This window comes from Balaenoptera musculus, chromosome 15, assembly GCF_009873245.2.
Source record: "Balaenoptera musculus isolate JJ_BM4_2016_0621 chromosome 15, mBalMus1.pri.v3, whole genome shotgun sequence".
Lineage (NCBI taxonomy): Eukaryota > Metazoa > Chordata > Mammalia > Artiodactyla > Balaenopteridae > Balaenoptera > Balaenoptera musculus.
The window spans coordinates 28,704,138-28,728,413 of NC_045799.1; the positions used below are offsets into that span (position 1 = coordinate 28,704,138).

At 47.1% G+C, this 24,276-nt stretch overlaps 1 protein-coding gene across 2 annotated transcripts; it reads right to left on the minus strand.

Moving 5' to 3' along the window:
• Positions 1–235: 235 nt before the first annotated feature.
• Positions 236–22,607, minus strand: FKBP1A (FKBP prolyl isomerase 1A). 2 transcript variants are annotated; one of them, XM_036826358.1, is made up of 5 exons: positions 22,411–22,607; positions 22,284–22,331; positions 6,975–7,087; positions 3,265–3,429; positions 236–1,342 (listed from the first exon to the last, which is right to left on the minus strand). In XM_036826358.1, exons 1-4 carry the CDS (start codon positions 22,445–22,447, stop codon positions 3,301–3,303), a joined length of 327 nt encoding a protein of 108 aa, XP_036682253.1. In that variant the 5' UTR covers positions 22,448–22,607; the 3' UTR covers positions 236–1,342; positions 3,265–3,300. The 2 variants fall into 2 exon arrangements, with proteins under 2 accessions (XP_036682253.1, XP_036682254.1); XM_036826359.1 differs by lacking the exons at positions 22,284–22,331; positions 22,411–22,607 and adding an exon at positions 16,626–16,731.
• Positions 22,608–24,276: the final 1,669 nt, after the last annotated feature.

A 24,276-nucleotide genomic window follows, 5' to 3' on the forward strand; every position in this document is an offset into this window, starting at 1 on the left:
TCCCTGACGACCCCAGCCTGACCGCCACAAAGTTCCCTCCATGGGTGAAGATGCAGATCTACTGCCCCCCCCCATCCCATCTCCCAAGAGGGCAACGGGGAAGGATGTTCCTGCTGCAGTTCTTCTGCTAAGACACAGCCTCCAGCACTGCACCCCCACTGCCACACCCTAACCCCATCCCCTTGCACCAAAGGGCAGGGGGAGGCACCTGAAAGTAACCACCACCACACAGAGCTGAGAAAAGCCAGCATAAAGCACTTTTATTGCAATAATAAAACTTGAAACTCATATGTAGTGCAGGGGGTGGGGTAGGCGTGGGCGAGTAGGCAGCAATTTCTCTCACCAAATCACTACACAGGACAGCAGAGGGTGAGAGGGAGGAAGGAGAAGCCAGGAAACTCTGAGATCAGCAGAGGGAGCTGAGCATCAAAAAACAGGAGATGCTGAAGCTGTGATGACCAGCATCATTTTCTTAAGACAACACTCAAGGATTTGTCATGATGGCTGGGCTTTCATGGGTGTTAAGTGTCTACAAACAGCACCTTCAATTTAACTTTCGATTGAAGTTCTTAAAATTTAGGAAGTGGAGCCTGGACAGCTATGAGATTACAAAAGTCCTAAATATCCATTAAAAAACCACAGGATGGAAAAAAAGAAAAAAAAAAAAAAAAAAAAAGCCAGGCCATGAAGAAGGCTTCAGAGGTCCCTGCTGGCCCGGTGACAGACACCTGTAGTGTCCAACATCTCAGTGAAAATGATCTGCTTTCAAAAGGCAGAGGGTTAAGGGGAGGGTGGGGGTGGGACAGTGGAGGCAAAGGCTCTCCCCTTCCCACTTTAGTTTTGGGTAGGGCTTTTAATTCAACCCGAGGACATCTCTCAACTTGGAGAATAATTCGGCCCTCAAAAGCGCCTCAAATCTGCTATGGCTTTGCAGCGCAGCAGCAAGAATGTTTAATATATAATAGATAAAACTTTCATCCAAAAAAAAAATAAAATAAAATAAAGATTCTTGCACTCCCCCCAACACCAATTCCTATTCTAAAGTTAACCCATTATTTGTGCTGTTAATACTTGACTAGTACTTAACTGGAAACCTAGATCCAAAGGACTGAAACTCAATCTTCACCCCAAAACAAAAACAAACTAAAATGGGTAACTTGAGGTTTATGGCATATAGTTCAGGTCAACACACATACGAGGAGAAAGGGGAAGAGCAAAGCCGGTGACAGAACACATTCAGTCAGGGAAGATGTTTATACAAAGAGTGTAGTGGAACATCAGGAAAAGCTCCATACGGACTCGCTGTGCGCATCCGGAGGCGCCAGATCCGTCCATGGCACATCTGTTGGAGACAGAAAGTTGGTGAGTTCCAGCAACTCAATGCTTTTTGGGTGCAGTAGGGACAGCCACAGGCTGCTGCCACACCAAGTCCCTTCCCTAACAGCTGTGAGGTCTGACTTGGCCCTCGCCCCTTCTGCTCCAGCTGGGGAGGGCCCACTGGGCTCGGGCTGGATTCCCAGGTGAGCAGCCTCCTTCCTGCTCATCTTGGTTGTGTTTTTTTTAAACCTAAGGTCACATTTCTGTTGCTGAGGATAGCAGGAGAGGCAAAGCCCACCAATGCAGCTGACAATACAGTTTCCCATTATCGATGAGTCTCCAACCTGGCTGCATATAGGAATCACCTGGGGGCTTTAAAAAACCTCAGCACTTGGACCCCACTCCCAGTGGGGGCGGTTAACTGGTCTGGGGGGTGGCCTGGGCATCAAGAGAGTCTTTAAAGCTTCCCAGGGGCTTAAATGTGCACAGCCCGAAGCTGGTTTTCCTCATGTTGAACAGACTGAGAAAATGTCTGCAGTCTTCATTCACTCTCTCGAACCTGTAACTTTCTGGGTTTGCCCTTGGGCTTTCCCTCAAGACCCTTTCATGAAGCTCTGAGCTGTGCTTTGGCAGTGTGTGGGGAGGCTTAGGCCAGGGTGACTCATAGCCATTCAGCCCTCTCTCCCCTCTTTCTCCCCTTCCTCTGTCCTTCAGATTTCCAGAAAGCCTGTTCCCAAATCAGGGTAACTCCAAGACTTCCTCAAGTACATTATGTTCAAAGGACTCAGCTTTCCAGGGTGGGGACTAGGTGTAGACTTCTGGGCAGAGAGAGGCTCTGTAAAGTGTCAGAATTCCCTCCCGGCAGGAATGACAAGTGGGGTAGCCAGAGTCCTCAAACCTGACCAGGCCTGGATGATCCAGGTGTTCAGGGATCAAACCACTGGGAGGAAATAGCTAATAATAAAAAAGGCTCCTCTATTTAAAAAAGTCCATAGTAGGACAAAGGTACTCCATAACAGGCTGGCTGCCACTTGCTACCATTTTCAAACAAAAGCATTCTCACCCAGCCCCTGGCTGTGGCCCTCTGGTTCCAGGGGCGGGAGGGGAGCAAATGCAGAGGTCTGGGGCCATGTGGAAAGAAGATGACAAACATTCATGTGTTTTATGATTCTAATACCCACATGAAAAGTTAGGTGCCATTAGGATATTGAGTTTGGTTGCCTAGAAATGAGGGTAGAAGAAGGAAAAAAAGGTCCAGGAAGGGGATGCAGAAAAGGGTTCTGTCCGAATTTGCCACTGTCTGGATGTGACCTTGAGTAAGGCCTCTCTCTCTCTGGGCCTCAGTCTCCTCACTTGTTGCACAGAAAGGCTGACTTAGGTCCCTAAGAGCCTCTCCTAGACTGAGAGCATCCTTTACACTTCATAAGCATCCTTAGGCCTCACCTTTCAACCCACTGATAACAAGCTGGCCTGCTGTCTGTCCTCCTGTGTCCTGGGCTTGCTCCCCGAGGCAGGTGGCCCAGGTGGTAATGCCTCTCTCATATCCTCTAACAGGCAGTAACCACAGACTGTATGGATGAGGGAGCTGCAGAAACTAGGCAGGGCAAGCAAAGTCAGTCATCCCAATCTTACCTCTAAAGAACTAAAATGCTAGCACTAAAAATTTGGCCTGTATTTCCAGTTCCCAACTCAGTTTTAGTTTACAGGTTACATATAAAAATACTTAATTTAAACAGCTACCATCAGCTGCCCCATCCCCACGAGTTCTTTCAAGAGCACATGCCGTCCCTTTCCAAGGTGTACACTTAAAACTGAAAGGATAGCCAATAGAGGGAGACTGTAAAGGGAAAAAAACCCATGGCATTTTTGGTTCTCTCTGATGCTCATCAAACACCATGCATGACTTGGAAGGAGCAAAGGAAGGTCCTTCAGCACTAAGTTCCTTACCCAAGAATGGGGAGCTCAGGGAGGAGGCCATTCCTGTCATTCCAGTTTTAGAAGCTCCACATCAAAGACGAGAGTGGCATTTGGCGGGATGATGCCTGGGTGCCCAGTGGCGCCATAGGCATAGTCTGGGGAGATAGTCAGCTTGGCTCTCTGACCCACGCTCATCTGTGAAAAGAGCAAGGAAGAATGAATGAGCTGATGCAACCCCCAAATGTCTCCTTAAGAAGCAGAGCTGTGGTTACCTGCCAGGACGGTGTGACTAGGACATTCCAGTGACTGCACGGCTGCCTGGGCAGTGGGCACGCCCTCTATGGGATGTGGAGGTAGGCGATCAGGCTGGATGAGCCCTATATCTGTCTCCAAGGGAGCCGACAGCAGATCAAAATCCCTCTCGACTCCCAGAACCATCAGGCTCTCAAGCTTTCTGTCCAGGTCTCACTGATCTGACTCTGGGCAGCCATCACTCTAGAAGTGTCACCACCTGATCCTTCAGTGGCCTGTCACTAGAGGCATCTATACTCTTCAAAAAGGAGTGCTTTGATCAAAACTTTGCTTTAAAAGAAAACACACAGAAAGTAATATTTGAGGCAGTCTACTTTTCTATACTTTCTAGATTTATACTTGTACTCAGAAATACAGAAAAACTAAAAAAGACAGTACGATTTTCTGGGGTACAAACTACACTGTACAAAGCAGCATGCTAACTAACAACTGTGTGAAAAAGAGGAAAGTTTATATTTATGCCTGCCTGTATAAACAGAATACATCTTTGGAAGGACACAAATAATACCACCATTTCTCTAAGGGGAAAACAGAGGGTGGAGGGAAATGTTTCACTTATTAAAATGTATTTGTAGTTTTTCATTTTCTAATCAAATACACAAGTTTAAATATTTATTTTCTGAATAGTGAGGTTCTCTGCTCTATTCCCACCCTTTACCTATCTTTTTTAAGTCTCCATGTGTGCGTTCCTGGCTCTCTGACCCAGAACAAGAGATGGTGACTGAAGAGAAAGCTGCAGGCTTACTTCCTACAGCTCCCTTCAGAAACTGGGACATGTTGGACCAAGGTAGTAAGGACAGTTGAAAGCATATGGCTTAATCTAATAAAATTCAAAACAATCATATCCTTTTACCCAGCAATTCCACTTCCAGAATCTGTTAGCAACCCAAATGCCCACTGCAAGGGGAGTGGTTTCACAGCACACGTGCACCACGGGTTAGCCAACAGAAAGAATATAGCGGCCTTAATTATACTAACACGGAAAGATGTCCAATACACATCGTTAGATGAAAAAAGCAAGCTGCCAAAACAGTACATGTGGCAGGATTGCAGACCTGTAAACACAGAAAACCAGAACACAATATCAAAAGAATAGGAAAAGGGGCACAAGACAACCACCCTTCTTCCTGTGCTTTTAACTTACTTGCTAAATAAATATTCTACAGAGGAGTTTAAAAGAAGATGCTCTATGTAGGTCTCAGACCACCCAGACTTCTCACAAGTAAGAGAGCTGTGACTGACCCAAAGAACCCTGGGTGCAGGGGGAGACTGGGCATCTCCCCAACACCCCACCATGCCTCACCAAGCCTGGGATGTGAAATAGACTGGTAACACTATCTTGGTGGCAGCTATGGCTCCTGGAACACACAACACAATGATTGTTCCAGTGCTGGAACAGCCACAGAAGATGAGTTGTGGGGTGGACAATGGTTGGCCCGGGAGATGGGGGATGGGCCACAAACCCAAGAGCCTGCCAGACTTCTGGGGTGGGAACAGGACGGGACAGAAAGGTATAGTTGAAGAGGTTTCCAAAGGGAAGTAAGCCACAAAGATCCTCTCCTTTTTGTACTGCCAACCCTCAGTCATGCTGGAACAAAAATCTAGACACCTGGGAATGGGATAGCTTCAAGTTTCTGAAAGTTAAGCAGTTTATTTGGAGATAAATCAGTGATATTTTATAGAGGAAGTAGAGCAAAGTGTTTCCTGGAAAAGAGAAAGACAAATCCTTCTCTCCACACTGGTTAAATCTCCAATTCTCTTCGGTGAGAGGAAATAGACTAATTTATCCATCGTGGCAGGGCCTATTATAAAGCTCGCTGGGTCTTAGGCCACCGTAAACATCCCTTTACCTGGTTAGTGCCAAGAAGAAAATTCCTGGGCTTAGTGGAAGGATAAAATCCAACTGAAATTTGGCAACCCTGGGTCCTCTACTATCTACTGGGAATTTTGAAGACTTGGCAGAACAAAAGCTGTTTACACAAATTTGGAGGGGAGAGGTGAAGAAACACACTTAAGACAAGCAAAATGGCTTTCTCCACGAGTCTGACCTCTCAGAAGTGGTCCGACACAACATGGTCAATAATAAGACAAACACAAATTAAAATGATACCGAGATAACATTTTTCACTCATTATATTGTCCTGAAGCCAAAACGTTTCAACAACACACCGTGCTGGAAGGCCTGGGAGAAGCAGGCACCTTCACAGCCCGCTGGTGGCAACTCAGTGTAATCCCCACAGATGGCAACCTGGCAGTATGTCAAAATCCAGTGCACACAGCCACTGAACCACTCACTCCACTTTTAAGAATCTGCCTATGGCAACACCTGCACAAATGTAAAATAAAGTCCATTCAGGATTAGTCACTGCAGTATTGTTTACAATATCGAAATACTGGAAATGACCCAAATGGCCATCAATAGGGTACTGGTCAAATAAATTATAGTACACCCAAGGGAATACAGGGAATACAGGCATACCTCATTTTACTGTGCTTCACAGATACTGTGTTTTTTACAAATTGAAGGTTTCTGGCAACCCTGTGTTGAGTAAATCTACTGGTGCCATTTTTTCCATAGCATTTGCTCACTTCATGTCTGCCACATTTTGGTAATTCACTCAGTATTTCCAACCTTTTCATTATTATTATTTGGATGGCGATCTGTGATCTTTGATGTTACTACTGCAAAAAGATTATGACTTGTTGAAGGCTCAGATGATGGTTAGCATTTTTTAGCAATAAAATATTTTTAAATTAAGGTATGTACAGTTGACCCCTGAACAACACGGGTTTGAACTGCGTGGGTCCACTTACACATGAATTTTTTTCAGTACTAAATACTACGTGATCCGTGGTTGGCTGAATCCCTGGATGAGGAACTGCAGACACAGAGGGCCGACTGTAAAGTTATACGTGGATTTTCAACTGTTCAGGGGGCGGGGGAGGGATGCCCCTACCCCCACGTTGTTCAAGGGTAAACTGTCCATTGTTTTTTTAGACATGATGCTACTGCACACTTAACAGACTACATTATAGTGTAAACATAACTTTAATATGCCCTCGGAAATCAAAAAGTCACGTGACTCGTTTTATTGCAAGATTTGCTTTATTGTGGTGGTCTGGAACCGAACCTGCAATATCTCTGAGGTCTGCCTACACTATGTAGCTCTATGAGGAGGAGAGCTTCCTCCTCTTTTATGTCCTGGTATATGAAGTATCAGAGATGGATTACGTGAAAAAGCAAAGCACAGAACAATGTGTGTGTGTGTCTAAAAGAAAAAAAAGGGAGGCACTTAAAGAAATTCTACAAGAAACATTAATAAAAGGAGTTATTTGGGTGAGAGAGCCAGGAGTGAAATTTTTCCTACCTAAAAACGTAATTTAAAAAGTAGACACTAGGAAACACAACGAAACAACGGAGAGCATACCTGGGCAACCCCTTCTTCCCAGCCTCGGATCACCTCCTGCTTACCCAGCACAAACTTAAAGGGCTTGTTTCTGTCCCGGGAGGAATCGAATTTCTTTCCATCTTCAAGCATCCCTGTGGAGAAGGGCAGTTGTAACATGAGCAACGAGGAGTAATGACAGGAGGCAAGTCAGAGTCAGCAGCAGAGTGCCGGTCCCACGGGCCAGCACTGGAGGGCCTGGCAGGGTGTCCTAGGAGGATTTCCTGTGTCCACGGGCCAGCACTGGAGGGCCTGGCAGGGTGTCCTAGGAGGATTTCCTGTGTCCTCAGTGGGCCTCTGAGGAGCTGGGGTAGTCCCCTACTCCAGGCTTGTGAACGCTCTTCCCCAGCTCCAAGCAGTAAGCTGATACAGAGGCAGGCAGTAGCCTACCTTGTTGTGGAGAATGGGGAAGTGGACACACTCCTAGCAGGAATTCCCAGTACCCTGTGGGTTTCCTCCCAGACAGAGTAACTGTGGGCCCTTTAGGCACACGCAACAGCTCAAAGTCACTCCATGTACAAGAAGCCATATTCCTTCCTCAATTCATTTGTCATCTTTTACAGAAATGTGGGTAGTGTCAGAACTTAACTGAACTGTAGGATACCAGTTGGTGTCAGAGAATCAGAGAATCAGAGAAGTGGCATTGGAAGACACCAAAAACCTTTCACCAGTGAACTGCTAACGACTCTGAACTGTGGACAGTGTTTCCACTACGAGTCAGAGACTGGGCTAGGCACTTTCCACATATGAACTTAGTCAGTCCTTCCCACAGCACTGTCCCCATTTCACAGAACTGAGGCAGAGAGAAGTCAACTTGTAAAGCTAGGTTATAAATCCAAAGACCATGTTCATTCTACTATTCCAGTTTCCCAGAAACGTGACAACCCATAATGGCAACCTCGACTAAAAGGGGGCATTCCAGAGATGGAGATGCCAGTGGGTGAGTGCCACGACAAAAGACGAATAGACACCTGCAACTCCTTGCTCAAAAAAGACCATCACATTGGTTTCTCCGGAAGCCAGTATCAGCCAATTGTGATAGCTGTCACTGAGGTCCTGAAAACTCACACCAGGATCCTAGACTGGAAGGGGCCAGCCAGTTGCTGACATGTAACTAACACAAAGCTGATTTCATTGGAGGCGGAGATTGGGCAGCCACCATGGTTCTAAATTAAGCAACACTCAGAAGACCCAGCAAAACACAGAAGTCTGTTGTGTTTGTATGTTTTCAGAGGTGGAGGGAAATCCCAGCCTAAAAAACAATGTCAACACTGGCAGGTGGAATGGGGAAGCAGAGATCAATTGACAACTTTATCACAGCTACCAGACTTTCTGTATTTTGACAAAATAGGAAACGGGGGGGAGGAGAGGGGAAGGAACTGCTGTCCTAACAGAATAGGAGGGGAGACAGATGTCCTGGGCGCAGAGTGGGTGCTGACACTGCCTGAAGCCTGGAGCTGAGGACTGAGAGTGAGATAGGAGGATGGAGATCTACCCCTGACAAGTCAGTGCAGAGCCAGGAACTGGCACCCCAGAACTAACAAGTTGGGGTGTACATGTAGCTCCTCCTTTACCAGAACACAATCACTACCTGATAAAAGGAATGATAAACGGCAGGACTTGAATAGTTTTTTATAAATGAGAAACTGGGAGAAGACTAGGTCTCCGCTTTCCATAATACTACGGACGTTCCCTTTAACCCATTTCAAGTTCTTCATACACTGACCCCACCCCAACTGAACTCAGCATTAAGGGTGAGAGGAGACTGAAGACCAGAACTAGCCTCTTCCTGGTCTATGCTCTTTAGAGCAGACCCTGAGTAGAGCCCCAGGGCTTCCTGAGCAGCCACGGTAGACAGGTAACTAGGTGAGGAAGCCACATGGGAAAGAGCCAAGGATGGGAGGGTGGTCCCTGGCCTCTAAGTCCTGACTATCTGCAAAGGCTGACTGGACAAAACTCAAAGAGAAAACCTGCCCAGAGGGGCACCTGAAACACAGGCTATAGCACATTCCAGACCCTTGGAAAACCCAGACCCAGCACTCCCACCCCCCATTCTAACAACATCAAATTTCCAGGAGCAGCAACAGCCTGGCCCAGGAGACGAACTGGAATCAATCCAAGCCTTCCTCCTATGCCAGAGTTGGTGTGAGGTGGCCGTATGCGCCAGTTTGGGCACTTGGACCAACTGTGAAGTCTACTGGAATCTTGCAGGAAAGACCTGCCTCACTGGTAAAAAAAAGAAACACATCCAGGAAGAAAGCTCCTGCCCTCCCTTCCTGTTGCATGCTGTCATGTGAGGATGTGATGTCTGGAGCCATGGCAGCCACCTTGTAGCCACAAAGTCAGCCAGGAACCCCAGAATGGTAGTCCCATTGCTCTGAACCAGCCCCAAACCACCTCCTTTAAGACCTGCATTCTAGGTGATTAAAAATCTGCTTTGCCTTAAGTCAGATTTCCAGTTACTTGCAACTGAAAGTAACCTAATTGGAAAGAGGTAAATATTTTATTTGACATTTATTTAGTACACCCCACTGTAGTGCTGCCATAAGAGAAGTAACAAAGAAATGGAACTCAACAACCCACATCAGTAAGAGCTATCACTGTGACAACAGACCAGTGTGTTATGTCAGGACCCAGTACACACATAAATGTGTATAAATGAAGCAAAATTTACATGTAACAGTTACTATGTGGGATGCACTTCTCATTTCTAAAAAGACTGCTGATTGTGACTCTCTAGATTTATTTCATGATACATTAATGGGCTGCAATTCACAGTTTAAAAAAATACAGTATACCTACAAAAGAATTATATTATTTCCTACCAAATTTGAACATGCGCCCAATCAGAGCAAGATCGTATTTTGATTGCAATAAAAACCACTGGGTACTGAGACAGACTCCCTACACTTTCCTTTTATCCCTGATCAAATGCATTGCCAAGCAACTTCTAGATGTTACATGCATCCATCCTGCTTTGCCTGAAGGTGAGATGTTTCAACTGTCTGACTGGTACCAGGCTGGGGGCACAAGGTGAGACTCAGCCTCTACCTGCTGCTGAGCCAAACTGGAGAAGTGGATGCTCTTCAGTGCAGAGACTGTGGGTCTGGGAAAATGTCCCCCTTAAGCTTTTCTGGGACACTGAGGGGCAAAAAGAAACCATAAAAGCCAAGATACAGGATTTCTAAGTAAAGGGGCTTTAAGCAGGAGCTTTGCCAAGGATCCTTATTCTCCTACCCTATTTCAGATGAGCTGCTGTCCCTGGGAAGAGGACATGAGCCTCACTCCAGAACTTGAGAGCATGGTCATTCTCTGTCAATCTCACCTACTTCCTTGGAGAAGAAATCTTCACAGGGAAGGTTAGGTGGTGGTGTTGGTAAAGGTGGGGTTCCCTACATGTGAGGAGGGAATTTCCTATAATCTAAGTCCAAAGGGTAAACGATATCCAAAGATCTGAGCAGGATGTCACACAACTGGCACAGGCTAAAGGGGCCAGGAGGTGCTAGAAAAAAGGCTTCTCCAATGCGGAGGAAGAGACCACCTTCTATATGGCTATAATTTGCAGGGTGAGGAAGGAGGTGATGCAAGAGAGGAAGCAATGTCCATTAAGAAGCAGGAATGAATGTGCATACAATGCTTTCTGGAGTGGGAATTAGGTTTGTCGGTATTGAATGCAGAACATAAGAGAAGCTGTGACATCAAAACCAGTAGTTTTGGCCAAGATGGAGGAAAAGGGATCAGATTTACCCTCCTAACTAAACAACCAAAAATTAAAACAAAAACAAAAAGACAACTAACAAAAGAAAAGAAACGAAATGAAATGAAAAGAAGAGAGAGAAACAACCCAGACAATAGTTAAACACTTAAGACACTGGACATTGCAATGAAAAACTGTGATCCCTGAGAGATGGGAAACTAACAAGGCGAGCCCTGTCTGCCCCAGCTTATATCCTTGGGAGTTTCCAGGGAGAAGAAAGTGGGACGGAGCTCAAGTCCACAGGGCAAGTACCAGGGAGGAGAGAGCTGTAGAGGAAGACCCCCGGAGGTATACAAAGGGTCCCCCTTAGGTATTCAGTACAGTACTAATCAATGCATGTGTTTGAGGAAGCTTCTCAAGGTCTGGAAAAGCATCCAAAAGGTTTAGAAGAAACAGTGCTCAGAGCTTACACAGGGCTGGGATCAGTGCCTGTTCCCATCAGCCAGACTGAAGAAAGTCATGGTTCATGAGGCACTGGGTAGGAAACCCAGGAAGATCTTGCCTCAGCAGTGAGGAATAATCAGCCCCAAACTGAGCACTGCTCTGGGACCCTCCGAACACATTGTAAAAGCAAGACCCCAGGGACTTCCCTGACAGGCCAGGGATTAAGACTCCATGCTTCCACTGAAGGGGGCGTGAGTTTGATCCCTGATGGGGAACTAAGATCCTGCATGCCGCGTGGCGCGGCCAAAAAATGAAGGAGGAAAGGAAGAATTAAAAAAAAAAAAAAAAAAAAAAAAAGCAAGACCTCAAAGGATCAAACTATTTCCAAGTAACTTAAGTGCTTCCCAGTACAAAGCTCAAGAAGATTTTTAGGAATAAAAATATCCAGCACTCCAAAACATAAAATTCACAACGTCTAGCATCCAAAGATTACCAAGCATGCAAAGAGGCAGGAAAACACAACCCACAATGCAACTAATCAATCAATTGACAACAACTCAGAACTGATACAGAGGTTAGAATTAGCAGAGAAGGACAATAAGATTTAAGTCAAACTTCCAGGGATGAAAACTACAACGCCTGAGATGAAAAATACAGTGGGCTTTTAGAACAACTGGATATCCGTAGGCAAAAAGTAAAAACCTGGATCTATACTTCACATCATAATCAAATATCAACTAAAAATCAACTCTAAATGAACACTATAAAACTTCTAGATGAAAACATAGGGAAATAATCTTTGTTACTGCGGGTTAGGCAAAGATTTCTTAGATATGAGGTTAAAAAGCACAATCCATAAAGGATAAAATGAACTTCATCAAAAATGAAAACTTCTGCACTTTAAAAAATACTTTTAAGAGAATGAAGAGTCAAGCCACAGACTGGGAGAAAATCTTTACGAAGCATATATCTCATAAAGGACTTGTGTCCAGAATATATAAAGAGCCCTCAAAACTCAACAAGAAAACAACTTAATTAAAAAAAGGCAAAAGATTTGAATAGATTTCACTGAAAAAGATAAAAAAATGGCAAGTAAGCACATGAGGATGTTCAACCTTATCATCATTACAAAAACGCAAGTTAAAACCACTAGGAGGTAATGACTACTACCGATTAGAATGAGTACAACTAAAAAGACTCATCGTATTATGTACTGGTGAGGATGTGGAGGAACTGGAATTCTCACACATGGCTGGTGGGAACTTAAAACAGAACAACCACTTTGGAAGACAGTTTGGCCGTTTAAGTTAAACATACACCTCCCATTTGACCCAGCCATTCTACTCCTGGATATTTAGAGAAATGACACTTATGGCTATACAAAAAGACTTATATACACTAACATTCACAGCAGACTTACCTGTAATAGCCAATAACTGGAACAACCCAAACATCTGCCAACTGGTGAACAGATAACCAAATATATCCATACAATAGAAAATTATTTGGTAATAAAAATGAATGAATTATTGACACATGGAACAACACAGGCTCAACATAATTATGCTGAGTGGCAGAAGCCAGACAAAACAGCACATACTATATGATTCCACTTATATAAAACTTCAGAAAAATGCAAACTGACCTATGCTGACAGAAAAGCGTATCAGGGGTTGTTGGAGATGGGAAGAAGGGGGAGATTTCAAAGAGGAACAAGGAAACATACCAAAACTTATGAAGCTGTACACGCTAAGTAGCAGCAGTTTACTGCATGTCAATTATGCCTCTGTAAAACTGATATTTTATAAAAACGGAGAGAAAGGGAAAAAAGTGAGATTTACTAAAATCCTACATATGTTTACCTCCTACACCCAACCTGGCAGTGGATGGCAGGTGCTTCCTCTGTCTGGCAAGGAGCAGGTAAAGCAGGCAGCAAGTCAAGCCTCAGCAGTTGCTCCCATTTTAACCCTGGACATCTCCATGCCAGGACCTGGAGCCCTTGAACAGTGAAACCACCTGCCAAGTTAGCACTGTAATTTCCTAGAGAAAGCACGCTCTGCTGAGAGAAGGCAACTGAGGTTACAGTTCAGACATGACAGCCACTCTTAGCAAAAACCTGGATCACCAGCTTGACCTTCTATCTGCAGAACTGACTGATTCTACTTCTGATGCCACACAAATCTATACCTCACGACCCAGAAATTGCCTAGGATAGCCAAGTATTCTCGATTTCAAGAATTAATTCTCGTCTCTCCTGACTGAACGCAGCTCAAGGTCACAGACCTGGACTAAGAGTTCTATGTCCCTGTGGCACTCAGCTCAACCCCTGGCACTCACAACACCGGCACTCATGAGCACTTTTCGATTTGCTTCATTTGCATGATTTTGAAGAACTAGCAGGACAAGCGTGAGGCTTCCATTTCTGGACCTCTTCCCTACATGGGAAGAAGAATCTGAGGGGTAGTCCCAGAATGGCAGTTTTTACTTTTGGCACTTTTAAATTACTCATCAGTAAGAAAAATGTGAAAATTTGGGGGGTCTCCAGTTAAAAGCACAAGGCCATGAAAGGAGTGAAAGCTATGGATGCCTGAGGGACTGTTAAAGCAGCTTCTGGCTGGAAGGCAGTTGACATCACCTTCGCCTGGGTCTCCTCCCAAACTGTTTTAGCTGTTCTTTGGGGGAAGAACCAGGCTGAAATCCCTGGAGAGGGAGCAGGAGGGCTTTAAAAATAGAGAGAGAGCGCACATGAGTGTGGGGAAGTCTCCAGGTCCTCTCGCCGGCAGCACTCCTCCCACAGCTTGGCTCTTTCGGCTCTTTCTGCTGCTCGTCTGTTAGGGAGGGTTCTTTCTTGCTCCAAATGAACCAGCAGAGGCAGACTCGGCCAGCAGCTGCTGTGCAAAGGTCCCTCGGACTGTGTCTCTGATGCTCGGCCCATGTCATAGAAGCAGTGGTTAAGACCCAAGGCCAGGGAATTCCCTGCCTGTCCAGTGGTTAGGACTCCATGCTCTCATTGCTCTCCTATTAATGCCTAATGTTTGCTTATTAATCCTATTTTTTCTGTTTTCCAGAAAACACAGAGGCAGGAGCTGTCAGGTGTAATGGTTAAAGGCATGAATCCTGGAGGCTGGCTGCAGATTATTACAGTAAGTCCCTGCTGGTCTCCCTGTTTCTGTCCTTGCTCTCCTACAGTTTGAATTTGACATGGCAGCCAGAGTGACATTCTTTTAAAATACAGGTCAGACCCTATTACCCTTGTGTTCAAAACCTTCCCCTAGTTCTTCATTTCACTCAGAATAGAAGCTGAAGTCCTTAAAATGGCCTACAAGGCCCTGTAAGAGCTTGCCACCCCACAGCACCACCTCTCTGACTTCATCTCTGATTCCTCTCACACTTCTCCACTCAAGAACACTGTTTTCTTATGTTCTGTACACACACACCAGGAATACTCCCACCATAGGGCCTCTGACCTTGCTGTTCCCTCTGCCTAAAATGCTCTTACCCAGTCACACGGATTACTCCTTTACCTCCTTCAGGTCTTTGTTCAAATGTCACTTTCATTGTTCTATCTAAAGTTTCAACCTTCTCCTGTTCCCTCAGCACTATTGGCTAATATCCAATGTTTGCTTATTAATCCTATTTATCACCTGTCTTTCCCATTACAGTTTAAGATCTATGAAGGCAGGGACTCTGTCTTCGTCACGCCTATATTCCTGGTACCCAGAACAGTGCCTTGCATATAACAGATGGTCAATGACACTTGTAGAAAAATCAAAGGCACCTTTGCCCCCACCAGGCCTTGCACACATTTGGCAAGCCCCTGACTGAGCCACACACATCCAAGACCATGTGGCACTTCTAGCCCCAAGTGTGGGCTGCTCAAGGCACTTCCCTTATAATGTTAAGCACAAGGGAAGGCACTCCCTACAAGGTAGGCACCTCCAGGGCAAGGTTGAGGCTTCCCCCCCTGCCCAGCTCCTAACACATTCGTTGAATGACTGAGGGAAAGGTTTGGTGTGCTGACCTGTGTGTGTGGGTGAGAGAGGAAGGAGTGGTTACAACTTTATCAATCCACAGGGATTGGGCAAAGTCCAAAATGTTGTAAATATTCTCTTTCTTATTCTAACCCAAAGGCAACAGAAGTATGATACCAATCATAACAGGAATGTGGGCTTTCCACACTCCAGCCGGAGTCTAGTGCCAGGTCCTAACTGACCACTCAAAATGGTCACTGAGTACCTACTCCATGCCAGGTGCCAGTGGGGAGAGAACCTGGAGAACACCACTTGTGTGGGTCTGGCCTCCTGGAGCCTGCAGTCTCCTGGGGAAAGGGTAGATGGAACTACACACAGCCTGACTGTGAGAAAAGCAAAGGACGGGTGCCTTGTTGGAGACAGAGGCGTGAGTGTGTGTGCATGTGCGAAGAACCACTTTAGTCAAGGGTCAGGGGAGACCCACTGAGGGGGTGTCATTTAAGCTGCAAGAAGAGCCTGCCACGTGGTGGGAAGTGGGGGCAGTGTGGCTGCACCTAAGCACAGGGGCAGAGACCTTCCTGGGGGGAAAGCCTGGTGTGTTTGGGGAACCGAATGCAGGCCAGGGTGGCCTGAGCTCCTGGGAAGGGAAAAGTAAAGGCAGTGAGAGCAGAGACAGCAGCATCCAGGAGCTGATTATTCCCCCTTTTCTCTCCCTTTCCTCCTCCTGCTCTTTATACTGCTAGAATTTATCGGGCCAAAGTTAAAGGCTCCTGAGGGAAGAAATGCAAGGACTCAGTTGAGTTCCTCAGTAGGTAAAAAAATAGGGAAAACAGAAATATGAATCAACAAGTACTGCCATGAGCACCAAAGGGAGAACTGGATAATACATGCCTAAGTTATCCGAAACACCCCTGGCCTTTTCCATGGGAAATAGCAGGTGACAATCCTATTTTTAGAGAAAACTCCAAGGCAGACAAATGAGTTTATAGATACAATGAACTCAATCAGTATTTTACAAAAATCAGTTTTTAACCACCAAACATGTTCAAGTTAAAATTTTTATGGTATAAATTATACCCAATAAAGTTGTTAATGAAAAAAAAAAAAAAGTCTATGAGACCCACTGAAAGGAACCAGACCTCTTTGGAGAGGTGACTGATGCCAGTATCAGAGGAAGTAAAACAAGGAAATGATTAAAAATAGTGGGAGTATGTCAAAAAGGTACTGGAGCCTGCCTGAAGGGGCTCCTACTGGCTAATTTTGGGACAATGTGAGTAGCAAAAAGAATAATGAATATCTATGATTTTAAGGCTCCAAGTAAAATATATGAGTTCCTAGTATACTAAAAACAAATAAATAAATAGATAGAGGCGGGGAAAAGTCCCTTGTCACCATGGGGGATGACTATAAAGCCAATTCCTGACCTTGGTGATTGGTGATTAAAGAATTAAGTTTTACCCTGTGTAACAGTAGAATGGTAGTTAATAAATGTAGAAGATACGAAAAAAAATTTTAAATTACCACTTTGTAAATGCCAATGAAATAGTTTCTTCTGGTAAGAATCATCAATTGATGTAAAAACCAGTAGGTGAAAGGCTGATGAGGAGCAGAGCACGTGGAGGATGTCCAAGCACTTCACAGACGGCCCGCTAATTGCAAAGGGTAAAATGCACCTTCACAAAAAAGATCAAATTTAGCATTACAAATAGTAATGTTCCCCACGGTGCGCTGAGTACAAAGTGCACGACATTCTGTAAGAAGTCTTCACGTTAAAGTGTTTTAACCAGAAACTATTTAGACATTTCAACTCCTAGTTTACTGGAAATCAAGGCAGTGGAAGGAGTTAGACAACAACCAAGAGAAAACAATGAGACAGACATGGGGTATTCTATAAGGTAATAAGCCTTCTCTCTTTGGAAAAGCAGTCTTCTAGATTGTTACTACAGACATAATATCCAACTGAACCTCAACAGAATTCTGGTTTTCACTTCGAAGACAACTGGGGTAGTTTCAATATGAATTTGGCTTTAGATACTACTGAATCATTTAAAATTTTCTCAGATGTGACCAGTAGCAGGATAGGGAGAATACTATCATTCTTACAGCACGCTCAAGAACTTAGAGAAGTATCATGATGTCTGCAAATTACATGGCTCAGCAAAAAACCCGACATAGATATCTACCTACATATACCTGTAAGTAGACAGAAATGGCAAATATGACTAAACGTCAACCATCGTGGAATCTAGGTAGTGAGCACATGGTATTTATTATTCTTTTTTGATTTTTCTCTATGTCTGACAACTTCACAAATAAGAGCTGCACATAGATGCAACAATACTATGAGGTCTTTGGTTCATTTAAAGCAAGTGAGCCTTCTTCTGCTCTCACCTGTGGAAGAAGAGAACTCGGCATCCGTGTAATTCTGTTTTTTGGTAATCACAGTCCCAGAGGAAAGAAAATAATGCTTCCATAGCAAGGTCTATTTTCAAAATGTTAAAGTCCAGTTATGTTAAGGAAACTTGAGGAGAAAAAGGACTGACACCTTAACTTGCTCACACAGCCAAGCTGGTATAGCCCAACCCTGCCCCTCTCATACCCACCAAGAAACAACAACAAACACTAAAAACCTCCCTTGGTCCCCAAATTGAAGACAACAACTGCAGCTTTCTTAGACAATATATTCTGTAGGCAATGTGTAGGCCTGTTTTGAGATGAATCCTCACTCAGATTCATCTCTTTTTTATAATTACCTATTTCCCCACCTGTGAAATGGAAGGGTGATAAGGTCTCAGCCTATCCAACTCTGCCAATGCTAAACTGCAGGGACAATGTACCACTTAGTGCCTAAGACGCAGGGACCTTTAATGAGATTATGTGCAATAACAGCGTCACTGTTGCTGCTGCCCATCCCAGAATGCACCTGCCCCCAGCAACTCCTCACAGCAGGCACTGTTACTCCCATTTTACAGATGGCACATGGAAGCTGAGAAAAGTGGATCAATTTGCCCAAGCTAAGATCCGAACCCAGCAAAGGACCCACATCTTCTTCGGGGATCACTGTCCACCTGGTACCACCTCTGCACACCTGCCCTTGGCACACTCTATACACCCAGTGTACAACCAGGGCCCTGTTTCTGCACTTGCCACCAATAGTCCACATAGTAGCCAGACTGCAGCGTGTCCTGTTAAAGTCCAAATCAGCTCATGACCCTCTAATGGTTCATCTCAGAGAGAAAACCCATGTTCTGATAATAACCTACAAGGCCCCACATCACCTCATCTCCTACCACTTTCCCCCTCACACAATCCACGCCAGCCAGGCTGGTCTCCTCACTGTCCCTCTCATACACCAAGCATGCTCCAGCCTCAGGGCCTCTGCAGTAGCTCCTCCCTCTGCCTGGAACACTCTTCCCTAGACAGCCACACTGCTCACTCCCCAACTTCCTTTGGGCAAATATTAAAATGTCACTTTGTCAGAGGCCTCTTCCAACCACCCTCACTAAAAGCAGCAAAGCCCCTTCCCAGGTCCTCTGCTTTAATCTCTCTCCACTGAGCTTCTCACCACCTGACGGGTCACACCTTCGTGCTATTACTCTCATCTCCACCAGATCAGGTCTTTGTTTAGTTCACTGGCCGTGTCCCTGCGCCTGGCTGCTTGCTGTTGCTCAATCTGCTGTAGGAAGGAAAAGGGTCCTGTTGTGGCCCTGCCCAAACAGTTACAGCCTGTCTGCCTGAAGCCGCCACACATCGCGGAATCCATCTGAGCAGTCTCTGCTGGGGGCGAGCCTTCCTCCAGACATCAGATCATCAGCCAAGAAACACCCAGCAGGGGAGTGGGTGGAATAAAGCAGAGAGGAGAGGGGAGACAGAGGCTAAAGAAAAGCAAGGGGCTGGGGGCGGGGAGGGGGACTGCAGGAAAGGGACCACACCTGCCCTGGGAGCTGCATCGTCCCTCCAAGTGGACCTCCTGAGGAGATGAAGCCAAGAGATCCTTGGTTTTTCTCAGTCAGAAGCCAGGCTACAGACAACTTAAACCCGATCCCAAGGACAAGATGTCAACTATAATAAAAGAATTCTTCAATCCACTTGAGGCTGCTCTGACAATGGCAGGCATGTGGCCTGCTGATGTGAGTAAAAGGGACATAAGCCTAGCTGTGTGTCAGGACAAGCTCAACTATAAAGATGCTGAAGCTACCGGAGGCAAGGAGAGAGCCATGAGGATCCACTTGATTCTCAAGGCACATATTTGGCAGATTACCATTCCACCTCCTTCCTCCCACCTCAATGCCCGCCTGTCATGCTACTAGGAGGTGCTTGGCTGGTGACAGTACAGTTTTCATTTTCCCTTCTGGCACTACGATGAGGCGGCACAGGCCTCTTTTGGGGCGGTGCTCATGCTGTGCTCTGCTAGAGGCCACAGAAGGCACCAGAGGGAGCCCAGAGAGTAGCATCCAGGATACAACTGGCAGCCACCAGTAGCATTTAAAACATCCATGTGGTCAAAGTCAGCCTGTGATAATCATATCTCTGGTGATTGAGAGAAGATTTTGGCTTCCTTACTTCCAATGCTGATTCTTAGAAGCTGCCCCCAAATCAGCTGTAGCAGATCCCTGGCCAGAGCGGACTGGATCTAGAGTATTCACCCGACCTGAACCTGGGTCAATGAGATTCTCCCTCCTAGGAACTGTAACCACTGGAGCCACACAGCCAAGCAATCTGAGCTAGCTCTGCGAAAGAAGACAGAAACGGGGCACGGGGGTGGGAGGAGGGCGGGTGGGCAGGCAGGAACGTCCACCATCTACGACTTGGGAGAAGCAGGAAAACAGAAAGCTGTAACAGGAGACTACTGAAGCAGGCAGGTAGAGAAAGACACAGATGAAAAGTAGGAGCATCATGAGAATTTCTCCGTTCTCGAGGTCCAGTGGGCCTCTTGCCTTTGAGGACCCCCAGATTTTTATGATACTCCCCACCATGTTCCCTCGAGATGGATTCTGTTCCCAGTGGCTTAAAAGCCATAACTGCTCTAGATGAAATCTCAAAGCGCCTACCCATTCCTCTCACGCCCCCACAGGTCTCAAATGGGTTCTTTCTGGGAGGCTGGTGGCAAAGACCCACAGGAACAAAGCCGCCTGCCCAAGAACAGCCTATTCTGTGAGTATGAGAGGCAGAGCTGGCTTCTCACCAGGGCGTCTCTGTAGGGCTTATCAAAAATGAAATAAAAAAGAAAGCTTTTGTCCTAATGCATGCCAGGGTCCTGCTGCTGTTCTGGGAACGTGTGGGTGGGTGCCGCCCTCGAGGAAAACACAGACTTGGAGAAGAGGCACTGGGAGCCCTGATGGTGCTCTGGGTCCCACGACCATCTGTTCTCTTAGGAAAAGGCTCCAGACATGCTGTGTGGGGACACTTCACCAAGAGGCACAGTGAAATGTTGTTCTGCCTACATGTGGGTGTCCAGTCCTACCATCAGCACCAGAAGATGGGAGATCCAAGGACAAGAGGCACAGACTTGGGAGTGGGACAGGTGTAGCCAATTATCCTAATGTGGCTACCTCCAAACCGGGAGGAGAAGGGGTCAGAAGTCACCTCATCATCTCTCTGAGTCCCAGTCTCTGCCCCAGTTGGCTGTGGGAACTGAATGAACTGCCCACTCACCCAGCACTGTAAAAGGCAATTGTTACCCTTCTCATCCTGCAGATCAAAAACAACCAAACTGGCAGGTTCTCCTCCAGCAGACCTCCTAGGTGCTGACTGTGGTCTACAAAGACAGCCATTTAAAACATCAAAACCACTTTCCAGTTTCGTTTGCAGGCATGAGACAGTTCCCCATGAAGACAGGTTTCAATACCTCCTCCTCTGGTAGCCTTTTTAAAACTTCTAGTCCCTAACTCCCTCCACCCCCGGCCCCCTTTTCTACACATGGAGAAGGGCCAGAGGAATAAAAAAGCCAGAGAAATAAAAGGGCACAGGAGGGGGGAATGTTAGTTGCTTTTTTTCCTTCCCAAAGAAAGTCATTTCCCTCAACAGGGGGCTGCCCCCCATGATCTGGAAGAGAAGGGTAGAGCTAATCCTTGAGCCGCGGGGTCAGAACTGCCTACAGAAGACTACCCAGGAGGAGGAGGAGGAAAAGGGAGAGAAGGAGAAGAAACAGAGGAAGGAGGAGGAGGAACAGAGGAAAGGGTGGGAAAGCGGAGAAAGGGGAAGGAGGAAAGGGAGGGAAGGTGGTTCATGTGAACAACTGGGGCTACACCAATCACCAGCAGCCCCTACAGCTAAGAAGTCTCCGCCTGCTCAGCCTCCTCCCTCCCTTCCCCCCACCAAGTACAACCCAGGAGGACCTTGTAAGGGCATGGAGTAAAAGATGGTCTCAAGGCAGATGACTGTCATGTTAGAATTGTGGCTGAGAGTCTAATATTTCCTTTGGCTTACAGTCCTGTCTGTTTCCCTAACTGGGCCTCAGTTTCCTTATTTTTAGAATGGGGATAGGTCTCTACTCTTAGAAGGGCTGGGGGGCTAAATTACATGTTCTGTCAGCCTGGGCCATCACTGCCACTGAGGCTTGGATTTGTAAAGTGGCTCAAAAGTAAGAAGAGGAAAGAGACCGTGCAGCTCTGGCTCCTCCAAGGCCGGGCTGGGCCAGAGCAATGACTTAGAAAGTGGGACGTCTCCCCACCCGCAGCGCAGGGCCGAGTTCCCCGGGGAAGAGGCTGAATTCCCACGGCCTGGGAATTACCTCGCCCTTCTTATCTCCATCGAAGGGCGGGGAGGAAGCGGGGATAGGGTGTCAACCGGGACACAGAAATGATATAAATCCTCTCTGATGGTCCTTGGCCAGTGCTCTGCCCATTCCTGAGCGTGTGACTTGGAAAAGTGACTTCGCCTCCCCAAGCCTCAGTTTCCCCATCCGCGCTGTGGGCAGAACGGCAGCATTTGAGGCACGGAACCGCTTTCGAAGTGCGGGATAACGTCGGGCCCGAGGTCAGCGCTCGCACACGCCGGCTCAGACCGTCCGGGGTTCCGCAGGCCCGACGCTGTCCCCTCGGGGGCGCTGCCACAGCCCAGGCCTCGGCCTCGGGCCACGCGGGCCCGCCGCCGCCACGCCCCGGGCCTTTGCCCCCAGGCCGCGCTGGCCGCCCCCGAACCGCCCCCCAGCCCCACCCCGCGGGCCCGCCGACTCACCCGTGTAGTGCACCACGCAGGTCTGGCCGCGCTTCGGGAAGGTGCGCCCTGAGGAGACAGACGGGCGCGGTGAGCGGATGCGCGCGGCAGCCGGGGCACTCCGAGGCCGCTGGGCGCACCTACTCACCGTCTCCGGGGGAGATGGTCTCCACCTGCACTCCCATGGCGGCGGCGGCGGCGGCGGACGCGGGGCGGGCGGGCGGGCGGCGCGACGGCCGGCGCGACAGGCGGCGTGGACAGAGAGCGGATCTGGCGGCGGTTCCGCGGCTGTGCCTCGTCCCTCCGCGGAACGGCTGCGCACGCGCGCGCCCCCGCAGCCCCGCCCTGCGTGCGCGCCCCACACGGCGCGCACGTCCCCGGAGCCCGGGCCGCGGGGCAGGGGGGCCGGAAGCCCGGAAGCCCCGAGGCCTCCGGATGCTGTCGTTCCGAGGGGCTGGGCTTCTTCCCTCACCTTTCCTTTCTCCGTTCTTCCAGCCGGGCAGGCATCTCTAACCCAGTTTCCGCATCCGAGAAATGGGAGTCAGAATTGGGGATCGGCCAGTTACTGACCGGGGGACTGATAAGTCCACACTTACCCTGTGAAAAGGATGGTTGTGAGAGGTCCGAGCAAATGTGCGTTCACGTTAGCGTTCAATCAGTGGGTCACGATTCTGAGCTCTATTTTTCTGCTTTGGAGGAGGCGTCAGCATTTACACTGCCCTGCATGAAGTCTGTCCTCTCTTGTCCGAATTCATTCATACATTGAACCATTCACAGCTTGCATACATATATTCTTATTGAGCACCTACTCTGTGCCATGCACTGTGTTAGGTGCTGGGGAAACGTGGGTAAAGGAAACTCCGTACCTGACCTTACAGAACTTACGGTCTCGCGAGGAAGAGACAATCAACCACGCAGGTAAATGTAAAGTTTCAAATCTGTAAGTACTGTGAGAGCGGTTCATGTCATTGTGCTCTGAGGGACATATAATAGAGATGCCTAACTTAACGTGGACTGTGGTGACATGCTTCCCTGGGGTAGCCAGGTTTAGTCAAGGTCGGAACGTGTTGACCAGCTGTGTGTGTGTTGGGGTAGGTGAGGCAGAAGGAACAGGTAGAGGCATTGCAGCCAGAAGGAGCATTGTGACACAGTCTGGGACCTGAGGGAGGCAGATGTGGACCAATCCTCTGGATTTCCCTGCATGTGCTCCTGAGGTGTTTTAAACATGACCCCAAAGTTCTTTAACACTCTTCTCAGCATCTATGTCCCCTTTCCCTAGAATCTCAGGGAGGCTTGTGACTGCTTTGGCAATTTTCGCATTATTTAGGATATGGGCTGTAACGGAAATATGTATGTGGCTGATGTAACAGTGGCTGAAATGAGGCAGAAGTTGGTGTCTCTCTCTTATAACAGTCTAGAGGCAATTAGGACAGCTTGGCTTCACAGGCTGTCCAGGAACCCATGCTCTTTCTACTTGTGCTTCTCCATTCTTAAGATCCTACTCTCATACGCATGGTCCAAGACGGCTCTCCAACATATTTGCATTCCAACCAGTGGAAAGGGGGAAAGGTGGAATATGACGGCATATCCCCCTCTCTTTAAGTGCATGACCTAGAAGTTACATACATCTCTTCCTCTTACACCTCATTGGCTACAACCTATTGTATGGCCAAATGTAGCTGCATGGAAGGCTGAGAAATATAATCTTCATTTTGGGTGGCCATTTGCCCAACGGAAAATCAGGCATTCCGTGCCTATTGAAGAAGAGAAAAATGAATATTAAGAGACAAAGTTTAAAAGGGAGATCCCAGCAGCTGCCATGACACTATGCCACACATACCCTCTTCACTGTACAACTACGTAGAGAAAGTAGACTGCAGAGAGTTCTTGGGTCCAATATAAGACTTTGTTTACCTTTTCCTGTGGGGATTCACCAAGAACCTCATGTTTGCACCACCTCTTGTTCACTGCTTTGAGGAAAGGAAAGAAAACATGTGGTGCCCGTTTTAGCCAC

What these genes read in the sequence shown, in the direction of transcription:
- FKBP1A (XM_036826358.1), bottom strand. Translation starts at nt 22,447, where the DNA reads ATGGGAGTGCAGGTGGAGACCATCTCCCCCGGAGACG. An exon ending in CTGCGTGGTGCACTACACGG is followed by an intron (nt 7,088 to 22,283) that starts GTGAGTCGGCGG and finishes CCTTCTCCACAG; the next exon opens with GGATGCTTGAAGATGGAAAG. An exon ending in GGGAAGAAGGGGTTGCCCAG is followed by an intron (nt 3,430 to 6,974) that starts GTATGCTCTCCG and finishes CTCTTTTCACAG; the next exon opens with ATGAGCGTGGGTCAGAGAGC.